Source organism: Zingiber officinale, chromosome 8A, assembly GCF_018446385.1.
Source record: "Zingiber officinale cultivar Zhangliang chromosome 8A, Zo_v1.1, whole genome shotgun sequence".
Lineage (NCBI taxonomy): Eukaryota > Viridiplantae > Streptophyta > Magnoliopsida > Zingiberales > Zingiberaceae > Zingiber > Zingiber officinale.
Genome location: NC_056000.1, coordinates 17,484,316 through 17,496,780, shown reverse-complemented (window position 1 = coordinate 17,496,780; position 12,465 = coordinate 17,484,316). Strand labels below are relative to the sequence as shown.

General features: G+C 35.9%; 1 protein-coding gene across 1 annotated transcript; it reads left to right on the top strand.

The window, feature by feature from the left end:
• Positions 1-685: 685 nt before the first annotated feature.
• On the top strand, positions 686-12,299 carry LOC122012826 (CLP protease regulatory subunit CLPX1, mitochondrial-like). The gene is made up of 15 exons (XM_042569479.1): positions 686-1,606; positions 3,311-3,372; positions 3,812-3,912; positions 4,020-4,099; positions 4,746-4,796; positions 6,998-7,072; positions 7,147-7,224; positions 8,232-8,285; positions 9,066-9,136; positions 9,238-9,337; positions 9,524-9,628; positions 9,993-10,055; positions 10,142-10,264; positions 11,006-11,149; positions 11,858-12,299. Exons 1-15 carry the CDS (start codon positions 794-796, stop codon positions 11,927-11,929), a joined length of 1,992 nt encoding a protein of 663 aa, XP_042425413.1. The 5' UTR covers positions 686-793; the 3' UTR covers positions 11,930-12,299.
• Positions 12,300-12,465: the final 166 nt, after the last annotated feature.

Sequence of the window (12,465 nt, the reverse complement as noted above, 5' to 3'; positions counted from 1 at the left end):
AAAAAATTTAAATTTAATGAATTAAAATTTATTAACTCCCCATTTGACTATATGGATCTAGACTGTTTATATTTTACCTTAGGGTCGATGATATTGGACCGTCCAGAATATTACTTACGAAATAATTTAATGAAATAAGTTGTTGAACTAAAACATTATCGATTCCACTTTCTTATTAGTTTGCTCTCATGTGTGTTTGTGTTCGAGTGGGTTGGTGTTATTTAAGTCAATTTTAATACTTTTTGATATACAAAATGTCATTTGTTAGGCTATTTTACAAAAAGAAAAAAATAAAATTGATGGATAGTTTCTCATCATTTTTATTAAATAACAATGTTATTAATTATGCTATGCAATGATAAAAGTATCAACTTCTAAGAAGCTTTTTTTGGACAATTTTAAAAATCAAGTGCATATTGAAAAGGCAAATAAAGCTAGGAGTTAAGTTTCTTTACGAAATTCTTTATTAATGGAGGCCTCTCCGATTCGGATATTAATTGGATCTGACCTCAATCGCAATCTAAATTGAAAGGTTGACTTTGACCACAATCCACCGTCCTTATTACTCACGCGAACTCATCGCGGCCGCAGACCAACTTAACCGTTAACTACCGTCTCTCCTCATCGGACGCCCTCCTACTTCCCTCGATAAGCCATTACGACTCCGCCGGAACACTACACCCTCAAAAAAAAGGAAGGAAGAGACCAGCCGCTTCCTCCTCCTCCTCCTCCTCCTCCTTCCCAGCTATATAAGTTCTTCCCATCATGTCCTTATCCTCGGATAATTAACTCGATGTCCGCAATCCTCTTCCGGTCCAAACTGCGGGCGGTCGCCTCCGTCGGCCGCCGGATCTCCACATCCCGCTCGGGAGATCCACTCGGCGTGGCAGCCTCTCGCCGCCGCGAACTCCTCTGCCAAATCCGCCGCAGATCGGACGACGCTGGCGCCGGTAGCGGTGGCCTTGAAGTGCCTCAAGTGCGGCGGATCCGAGCGGAGGCCAACTGCCCCCGCTGCTCGAAGCACATGGAGGTCCTTTTCTCCTCGCAATCTCCGCCGCCGCCTCCGCCAGCTGTATTGGCCGGGACCGGTGGTCGCGGAGGGGGTTACCAGGCCATCAATCTGTGCCCTAGCTGCCGGTCCGCCTTCTATTTCAGGCCGAATCGGCTCGTGCCGCTTCAGGGAAGCTTCGTAGAGATAGGGAGGGTAGCGGGGGAGGAGAAGGGGGGAGGTGATGGTGGTGCAGGAGAGGAAGAGACGGGTAACCGGATCAAGAACTCGTTCTGGGATTTGCTGCGGGCCATGTACGGCGGGGATCCTCCGGAACTTTGGCCACCAATGCCGGGCCTCCCGGGGCCACCAACGCCTCCAGGGGGGAAAGAACTAGCGATTCACACACCACCAGGGCCGCCGTTGCCTCAACCTCATCAGGAATTAGGGCGCTCAAAGAAGAATGGAAGGGTTGGTAGAGGCGCAGGATCTGTTGTTTTGGGTAAGGAGAGCAAGGAGGCTTGGGGAGGATCCAATCTGGGGAAAGATTTGCCAACGCCCAAGGAGATCTGCAAAGGGCTCGACAAGTTCGTAATTGGGCAGGAACGTGCTAAAAAGGTAGATTTTCCTTGATTTTATCACTTAATTAAGAAAATTACTCATTCTGTCACTGCTGTAGTGCTTTCATTTCTCTGTTCTACATGCTAAATAATGATCCATGCCATGATAATATGCAAATTTATTGAGTGCCATTAGAATTGTCCAAAAGCTGACCTTACATTCATGGGTTTGGACAATTTATCATTTTATATCAATTTAAGAAACAATGTATAGGAGCATTTGCACCCCTAATAAAAAAGGACACATTTCTTAGAAAATAATCCATATTCTTAATGGAGGATATAAATTTGTGCAATATCCTGGCACCACATACAACATGCAGGACAAAGCTATCCTGCCAGCTCTCTTCACTGGCCAACCAACAAGCATCTTATTCAGTTAGACTGAATTTCAGTTAAAAAATTTGCATGAAAATTGCACTCATTTAAAAATCGGGCAAGAGATGGGTGGATAACACTTGTTGATTGGCTCAGCGGAAGACAATCCTTTACTTTTCAGGTCATGAGAACTATCTTAGATTCTCAATTGGACCTTCTGAACATACTGCTACTTAAACTTTCCAATAATGAAAGGTGCATATTCCTGTTATATATGCTATGCCCCCCTTGCTCTCTGTTAGTTTTGCATGGATAGAAAGAGACATTAGGTATTATAGGCCCCAGCTTGATTTGAAGTATCAGCTAACTAGAAAGTTGTCATTCTTTCTGTTGTGGCACAGCAGTGAGAATGGAGAACAGAATATTAGTAGACAACTTTCAAGAACTAAAGTAGCTGATACTAGAATTAAAGTAGTTGATACTAGAATATTATAGGCCCCAATAAAATGTCTGCATGGAAAATCACTGTTGGGTAGTTGATACTAGAACTAAAGTAGACAACTTTCAAGAACCGAGGCTAAAAAAGAACAGATCTCTGATAATGGGTAAAAACAACAACAATTAGCTTAGAGTGAACTCAATCTCAAAATGCTGAATCTCAATTTCTTGAATTTTTCTACTCTTTGGCCTGTCATTTTGCTGAACTATGCTTTTCCCTGCATACATCATTCAGCAGTAGTGCACTCAGTTCGTTCTGGTTTAGATCATTTTACTCTCATTGGTCTTACTTGATCTCATTAGTTTCAAGTTACGTACAAATTTATCATTAAATCTCCAACAACAAGATGAAGCGTTTTTAATCAATATGGGCATAAATAATGATTTGCTTTCATCTGAATTTATATGTGATGACAATGCTATGCATTTGTTCTGCTCTGTTGAGGCAGGTTCCCCTAAGAAGGAATCAGGGCAATATTTATGATGGTTCCTTCTTTGAGTTCCAGTATAATGAGCCTAGAATTTGAGGCTTGTGAAGCTTTATATTGAGACAATGCACTACACTTTTTTCTTGCATGTACTTATCTTGCTAAGTTCCATTTTTTTGAATCTTCGCCATACCAGATTTTTCATGGTGTTTCTTTTCAATGATAATAATTAATAAGCTAGTCAAAATATGGTGTGGGTAGCTAGTAATTGAACTTGTTCATTATGCTTGTAGTCTTTTATGTGACTCGATATTTGTAGTCTACATAATAATTTTGAGTATCTAAAATTGAAATTGTCCTGTTCTCATTAATGAAATTTTTATTTGTTCAACTGTTTCATCAAAGTTGGTTATTTCAAATATTTATTTGATTTTGAAGCCTGTTAAAGTTAAATACAGGTACTATCTGTGGCTGTTTACAACCATTACAAAAGAATCAGTCAAGCATCTCCAAAGAAAGGGTTAGATTACCATTCCAATAATTCACAGTTGGACTTTTTGCTTCTATGAAAGTGTCCATTGGCATGAATTAAGTACATTTGAATCACTGCTAAAAAGATTAATTTTTTATGTCTACTTTGTAATGAAATATACTAAAATTAAGAATTGTAACAATTATATACACTAGCTTTTAGAATTGAATAATTGTAGTTATTGGTTATATGCAACTTTGTCCACATGGCTCTATTTAACAATCAAAGGCCATGTAAGACTGCCTAATTAATCAATCAGATGCACATATCACTTGTATTTGATTAACATTTGTGATGATAAACTGTCTAGTCACAATAGTTGTTTTAAATGTAGTTTACAATTATTATAGTTCTTTATCTTTTCCATAAAGGTTATTTTTAATTTCAATGAATTTTTATGAACTAAATTTCCTGGTTCCATTTCCAGTTCAGGGCCTGATTCTGAAAATGTTGAGGTAGAAAAAAATCCCCATGATGATGTGGAGCTCGAGAAAAGCAATGTTCTGTTGATGGGACCGACAGGATCAGGTAATATATATTTTCTTTTATTTGAAATAGATTCTAAATGCTATAGATAGGTTTAATTGAGCCCATATGTCATATTCCACTTCTGATCAACATAATGACTAAAACAGGAAAAACTCTACTGGCAAAAACATTGGCCCGGTTTGTTAATGTCCCATTTGTTATGGCAGATGCAACTAGTTTAACACAGGCAGGTTCATTTCCTTAGCTTATTGTTCCACTCATGCATTCAAAATACAGTAATTTCTTGCAGCACATTTAATGACCATCTTTGAAGTCTTTTTGAATTTAGTTTTCTGTTTCTTATCCAAAATACATCTTTCTATTTTGGTTCAGACAACTTAATTGAATTTTAGTTAAAATGCTAGCAGAAACTAAATCTTTTCGGTTCACTTATCATGGCAATTCTCGTTTCTCATTTATGTCATATCTTGAGAAAATTACTTCTTATGATACCATAACAGTTACAATTTTTTACTTTCATCAAACCATTAAATTAAGTGGCCCTGCTAAATATATAAAACTAAATGAGGCGATGAGATGCTATCTTGAACTGTTGAAAATAAGTTGAATTTCCATAGAGCTGCCTGTCCATTCACATGTGTGAGTATCAATGTGGTTCACCCAGGTACACTACATCACTGTTATATATTTCTCAACTGTAACATTCTTTGAAATGACTAAAAACAATGGATTAACTAGTGGAAAACCAATCTCTTTACCAGTTTGATTTATTTATCATGTATAGTATTTGACTAAGTGAAATGTGCACATATTTTCTTAATAGGTTTTTCACCTTGTTTGCTAGAAACTGAATTTGGTGAAATATCTTGCAGGCGGGTTATGTTGGAGAAGATGTTGAGTCAATATTATACAAGTTACTAATGGTATGATTTTGGATTACCCATAGACAGTTATATTAGTGCAAAATATTTGCTCCACCATGATTCCTTGCTGCATAAAATTGGTATAAATCAGCTGAAATCATGATATTATTAGAAAATTTAAAATTATTTATCGGTAGTAGCTGTTAAAAAAGAATATACAATTACTTCAAAAGTCCTCTTTTTTTTTTTACTTTTTAGCTACTATAATGATTGTTATGATGCTAAATTCTAATATTTATAACTTAAAATTTTCTTTTATCTTCTAGTTTTGTTATTCATGCTTCTAAAATTATGCATCTTTTTTATTTAGGATCATAATATCACCTGATTGGATAAGTTGGCCTAAAAAAGTTGACAATTTAGCGCGCTCATGGTTTCTTTGAGCATTTTAAAATTTTTAAAAGATTCAAGGAGAGGGCTATGCTTTGTATATGAAGAACTATAACAGGAGGAAACAAGCATAAGAGTCTCTTTCTGTTTATTTGCACTAAACCTAAAATTATTGATTAATTTTATTATCACCGTACTTTCCCCGTGATTTAGCTGATCATCTAATGTCCTAAAATATTGTCCAAATTGATGTTCCTTCTTTGGCTGCAAGGATTGAAGTGTTTATGATTTCAAGGAATTGAGTGAACCTTCGTCAAAATAATCGAATGCCCATGAGAATGTACTAGTTACTAAGATTTGGATGTGTTTGACCTCTGTACACTAACTACTCCACCTTGTACTTTAAGATCGTTAGTCATTATGTGATAACTTGTTATGCAATCAAATTTAACATGATCAAATATATATTGATTCACCATTTAAGTTGGAACATATATATTAATCAAAGCACAATTACACAAACTACTACCAAGAAAAAGTGTTCTATAAATAGTTATTGTTAATGCCAAGCATAGAGAAGATGCCACATTGGTGCAAAGGTTGAGAGACTTTGATGGTACAATGTCAAGCAAGAGGCAGAAGATAGGAGGCTGAAATGATGCGTTAGTTGAGAGGTTAAAAAAAAATTGGTGGGGGCCAACAGGAAATGTGATGTGTCATGGTAAAGGAGGGCGGAATTTTAGAGGAGAAAAGGTGAGTGCATTAGCCGAGGAAAGTCAGCCAGTGATTGCACAACAGAGGAAACATTGCTGGAGGAATAACACTGGATTCATACTAGATCTGTTATAGAAGTAGGGTGGAAAGTTGTCTTGCACAATGGATGCCTTGAAGTTCTCTCATATGGGGGAATTTTCATGCTTGAGAATGCTGCTGATGAAGAAGCACAATCTGTATGGTGAGGAAAAAAGCATACCATGGGATGATGGAAGGGAACATGCATGGAGGAGGATAGGAGAGGGCAGATTGCTACATTAAAACTACAATGTGCCATTTCTAACTTGGACATCCAAGAATTAGAACGTTTGGACCACTCTGAAGTGAACTGGTGGAGAAATATTATGTCCACATTTAACTCACCATTATAACTGATGGCTTAATGGCTTATCATTATCCTCTGCTGGTCTAAACTATCTGTTCTGACTAGGGTCATGATCTAGCAGCTTTCTTCTGGCATAATTGGGCATATAAACAAATTTAACAAATTCATTTTTTCCTGGCAGATATATTTGTCCTGGTATGTTCAATATATTGGTTTATGATTCAAGAACATTATTATGAATTGTAATTATGTACCTTTCCACTAAATGCTTCTCTATGAATTGCCTAATACAATCTTGTGCAAAAAGTTTGTTACTGTAATACCACAGGTAAAGTTACACCAAAAACATTATCTTGGAAAGTTCTGTTTGAGAATACACTTGCTTCATAGCCATCTATAAACACATGTGATCCTCCATTTACCATCATTCTCACTAATCATTTTATAAGATTGCTTTACAAAAGTTTAATTGTTGAATGACCACACAGATAAAAGGACAAGTATCTTAAAAGTTGTTTAAGTAGCTTGTTGGTTCATTTCCATCTACGGACATTTGTGATCTTCCAGACTTCCACTCATGAGCATGGATGAATTTAGCATTGCATCCCCTGGGATTCAAACGTTTCACTTCTTTATGTATCCCTTCAAATTGAGTTTGCTTGAGATACCGCCTTTTCATGTCTAGTTTTCATTATGGTACAATGTTATTCTTTTAATAGCTTCAACTTATGTTTAAATGCTCTATTTTTTTTGTGTGTGTGTGTTTGTCTAGGTAGCAAATTTTAATGTGCAAGCAGCTCAACAAGGCATTGTCTACATTGACGAAATTGATAAAATTACTAAGAAGGTCTTTCTTTGATTAAATCATTATTTCATCATAGCCAATATGGTATGAATATTTGTCTAAATTCGATACTGCAGTCTGAGAGTCTAAACATCAGCAGAGATGTTTCTGGAGAAGGTGTTCAACAAGCATTACTCAAGATGCTAGAAGGAACTGTAAGTCACAGAATATTTTGGTTTTTCAGTTCTATATTTATCTTCTTTCTACTTATAGAAGGTGGCATGGAAATGTCTGAAGAGATATTTCACTAAGATTATTTCTGTCATTGCTGAAGCATGGATTTATTGGTTTGTAATGTAATTAGGATTTGTCTAAGATTTGTTGCAATAGTCGGATGATGACTAAATCATCGTTTTAAGAAGCCCTCGGTTGAGCTGCACAAACATTGTTTTAAACACCCCTCGCTTTAGTTCACATAACCATCGCATATGCCATCTATACATGCAATTAAAAAAATCTTGTCTCTTTCATTTAAACATTCAAACTAAACCAAATTAACTTTGAAATTGTAAGCTAACATATTTAGTAGCCTGACACTTGTAAGTGTTAGTTTAAACAGATGGTAAATACTTCTATTATGAATATAAATATTTTTAATATTTTAACACTCACCGCATAAAGAGCAGCCCGGTGCACGAAGCTCCCGCCATGCGGGGTCCCGGGGAAGGATCCATTGTACACAGCCTTACCCTGCTTTTTGCAAAAGGCTGTTTTCAGGATTCAAACCCGTGACCTTTTGGTCATATAGCAACAACTTTACCGTTGCGCCAAGCTCCCCTTCTTTAACACTCACTGCATATGCCTTGCAAATCACATATTCACTAACCGCATAGCATGTATGTTTTTGAAACCTTAAATCCAATATATAAAGTATACATTATCTCTAAAAGCTTTTTTGGGGTTTTCTTGGGAGCATTCATGTTAAATAGTGTATTTTTTTTAACAAAATGTGTCCTAATCTTCTAGAACCAAATAATTTTCCAACTCTCTCTGATAGATTATACTATTTTCTACTTGCTCACCTTTCTATGTTTTTGAACAAAGTCTTGTCCTATAGGAATGGTTTAAATTTAATTGTACCTTCATTGCTTGCATGTTAGGGGTGAACCTCATACTGAGGAATTCGTCCAGGCTTTTTAACCAAGTTTCCTATATCATTCAGATAGTCAATGTACCCGATAAAGGAGCTAGGAGACAATCTCGTGAGGGTATACAGGTACTTAGAAATTTGTTGTCAAATATTTTAGCTGTATGCACTTGGAGCCTTTTAAGTATTGTTTTCAGTGGTTCTCTGCACATTGTGTTATAAGTTTCAAACTTTTTTCTATTTGTGGTTGATGATGATTTACTGGGAAACATTCTTCACTGATGCATGAATTCATTTGAGAAAATGCAGATTATGTGAATGGTATTTAAAATAGTTTAATGATAGATATATGGAATTTCTTGTAAGCATAGTTTAACAATAGGTTAATGAATAGTTTGTTCCATTCAAGTTAGGTAAGAATTATGATCGTTGATCAAAAGTACCATAAAGAGGATTCTTATGTAATTCCAGGGTCAGAAAAGCCAGGTTTTATAGGCTAATTTTTACCCCTTTTTTTAATTGCTATCCTGCTAAGTGGATCATCTGTGTTGGCAAAGAAAAGGAAAAATCCATTTTATCTTCAATCAATTCTAAACTCTTCTGAACTTGTTGGTTTGATCCTTATTGACTTGAGAGGATTTGGCATGTTAAACCATTAATTCTGTTTTAACCTTGCCTAATATTCAATCAAATGCAACCTTAAATACCAAAGGAAGTTTTAGGATGTATAAATGAAGCTGCCAATTAAGATGTGGATCACGATAGATGTTTTGGTCTCACTGCAATTTTCTCAGTATAGCATATTGCATGAACTATTTGATATATACTTCAACTTCTACAGCTTTACATTTAAAAAAAAAAAATCACTTCATTCCATTACTTTGATATATTTTTGAAAATGCTATGCAGATAAATACCAAAGATATACTTTTCATATGTGGTGGTGCTTTTGTTGATTTGGAAAAGACTATTTCAGATAGGTAAAATAATTTCCCGATCTTAGATACCTCCAGCAGTATTCCCTATATATTCTTGCTTGTCAAGGAGTATGAGAACAACCTTACATTTTAATATGTCACAGACGTCAAGATTCGTCAATAGGATTTGGTGCACCAGTACGTGCGAGCCTGAGAGCTGGTGAACAGACAAATTCTGCAGTGGCATCATCCTTGATAGAATCGGTGAGTTCCAAGTGCTAGCTAGCTGGATGAATTTCTAAGAAAAAGTTTTGCATGAATCATAAACATAATTCGTCAAACTATTGCTCTTCCCAATACTAGTAGCTATTTTTGCATATTTTTATGGTGTGCATATATATATATATATATATTAAAACTAAGAGAGCTAATTTATATTTTTCTTGATAGGTTGAAAGTGGAGACCTTATATCATATGGCCTCATCCCAGAATTTGTTGGGAGATTTCCAGTTATTGTTAGTTTGTCATTGCTAAATGAAGACCAACTTGTTCAGGTAAATAAAATCTCTATCATGTTTCTTCCCCTTTATTTCCGTTTTGTTCAGTACATCAGTTTGTGCTGTGTCAACATTTATGTTCCCTTCACAGTTCCACTGTAAATGGCTATAGGATTAGCACTTCTTTAGTTTCTGATCAGGTGATCTGTACATAGTAAAATATCCTAATATATTATGTGAGTTTGATATCATGGAGTTGCCTAACAATGAGTTCTAACTTCTAAGTAAATCAGTTGAATTATGTGTAATTGATCAATTTCTGGAATTTATCAGCCTACATAAAAGGTGTTACCTTGAGCTTGTTATAGATTTTCTTCATTCATCAATAGGGAAATCAACTGACCAAGAATGTCAACTACAGGTTTTAACAAAGCCAAAGAATGCACTTGGGAAACAGTATAAGAAAACCTTTGATTTGAACAATGTAAGTAATCTATATATTTCTTGGAGTTCATTCTTCATTTGTACAGAAGCTATTTTGAGTGTCAAGTTAATCACATTGCATCACAGGTAAAACTGCATTTCACTGATGCTGCTCTACGGCTGATTGCAAAAAAGGCAATGACCAAAAATACTGGTTCCCGAGGTTTAAGAGCCATTCTGGAAAGTGTTCTTACAGAAGCGATGTACGAGGTATGCTGAATTTCAACTAGTCATAATTATCTTTTAGTATAACTGAAATTTATGGCTCAAGTTATACAAGTTACCAGCATGAACCTTATCCAAGGATAGTTTCTCAATGAGAGAAACTTCTTTAGAGCAATTTAAGTTGAAAGTTCTTGATGCTATTGACTGTGGAGCATGACCCATTTTGAGTCGATTAGCCAATACTGAATTGAAAGAAAGTATGAAGTAACCCACACCTTGCATTGTCAATATAATTTTGAGTTTCATTTTTCGATTACAGTACCAACATCTAGTTTGTGGCTTTTAAATGCATTAGACTTTTTTCCACCCATCTTCAATATAAAACTTGCACGAGATTCCTTGCTGATCTAGTTCTTTTACCATTTTTTTGTTTTCTACTTATTCCTTGTTTACGTACCATTTGACCTTTTGCTAATAGGCTTATCTGACACAAGCCTAATTTTAACCAAGAACCTGCGATATAAACTTTTGCATGTTCCAGAATTACAAATCCAAATTTATTTTTTAGATTGAGCATCGTCCAGCATGACTACATGAGAGGGAGTGCTCCATGACAAGTTATATTGCAAATAACTTTTCACAAAACATCCCCAACTGTATTATGTTTTCCTTTAACCTTATTTTCTCAGCTTCTAGAGGGTGGCATTCTAAATCCAGAACTAAGAGACTTGGCAAGGCATGCACGCCCATATTCTCTAATAACTTTTTTTTGGCACTTGGATTTAGATTCCAGATGTGAAGACCGGAAAGGATAGAATTGATGCAGTTGTGGTGGATGAAGAGGCAATTGACTCCCTCAACAGGCCAGGGTCCGGAGTGAAAATTCTACGAGGAAATGGAGCACTAGAGCGCTACCTTTCCCAGAATAAGGTAACATTTGCATCAATTTTTTTATCTCATTAAACCATGCCTTGAGAATGATGCTTAGCATTTATTAACTGCACAGTAAGCCTTTTTTAAAAAAATAATGTTACTTATGTCAAAACAAACATCCACTTACAAGAGCCTCTGGTTTTATTAATCCTTTTCCCGTTTTATCCTAACTAAAACATTTCCACTCAAACAATCTTGGATGGAACTAAATCTTACAGAAGTCATTGCAGTAGAATTTTCAACCTTCTTCAGCTTATAAGTTATTATCATGTAGGATAGTCTCATCTAGAGCTATTTACACTGGTAGCTAAACACTTTCAGGGTGTATTTAGTCGGAGAGGAAGAATTCAAATACGCAGGGAGAGAGAAAAAAAAACAAAATAATATATTTATTTGGCTTGAGTGGTGGAGAGACTAATTGAAGAGGATCTCTTGATCTCTCCTTTCCACCGAAATCAATCTGTCTAAAACCAGACAGATTGAAGAAGGAAAAAGAGGAAACTCACTGCTGCTTGGTTGAAGGTGGTCGTAGACCAAAGCTGGTCAGCTGTTGGACACCTCCAGTGATCTGATTGCCGGCAAACACCGGCATCACCACCTCTATTTATTTTCTTCCCCTCTTAAGCTCACTATGTTGTGACACAAGCAGCTAATATGCACGTAACCAATACTATTCCCCTATTGACACTTGAGTTAAATCTGCAGGAAAAGAATGACCACTCAGAGAGCGAAATGGAGGGTGAATCTGAGCTCGCATCTGGAGCTGCCACCCTATAGGCTATAGCTTTTCTTGATCATCTTTACTAACTGGTTAAATAAACCATTACTTGAGGAGACAAAATAATCACATAATCACATATTATCCAGTAGAGGATATTCTTGAAGCCAAATTTTCCAAAGACATGGAAATCATAAATTTAAATAGCAGGCAAAGTAGTAGCCACTGAGGAGACAACCACAAGGTGAAGATTCTGACTCGGCATCCAAAGAGATTAGAATATAATGTATTTGTAATTGTCATTTATTGTTGTAATCAAGCATTTGTTTTCATAGGGGAATGCTTCCTTCTGATTTATACTTAATCTGTGTCATTTATCTAAACCTGAAACATTATGCTTTAACAGAAGGCATTGGATTTGTTTATCAATGAACTAAATTGAACATATATATATATATATATATATATATATATATATATATATATATATATATATAATTGTGAGGCTTCTGGCTGCATGGGCTTCAATTGTTCATGACCCAACACTACAATTTCTATCAGCCCGTTATGAATCCGAACCTATAATTTAAATCAG

Excerpts from the sequence above, each read along its gene's own strand:
- LOC122012826 (XM_042569479.1), top strand. The coding sequence starts at position 794 with ATGTCCGCAATCCTCTTCCGGTCCAAACTGCGGGCGGTCGCCTCCGTC. Across the intron at positions 1,607-3,310 it reads GGCAGGAACGTGCTAAAAAG|GTACTATCTGTGGCTGTTTA; the intron begins GTAGATTTTCCT and ends AGTTAAATACAG. Across the intron at positions 11,150-11,857 it reads GCTACCTTTCCCAGAATAAG|GAAAAGAATGACCACTCAGA; the intron begins GTAACATTTGCA and ends TTAAATCTGCAG.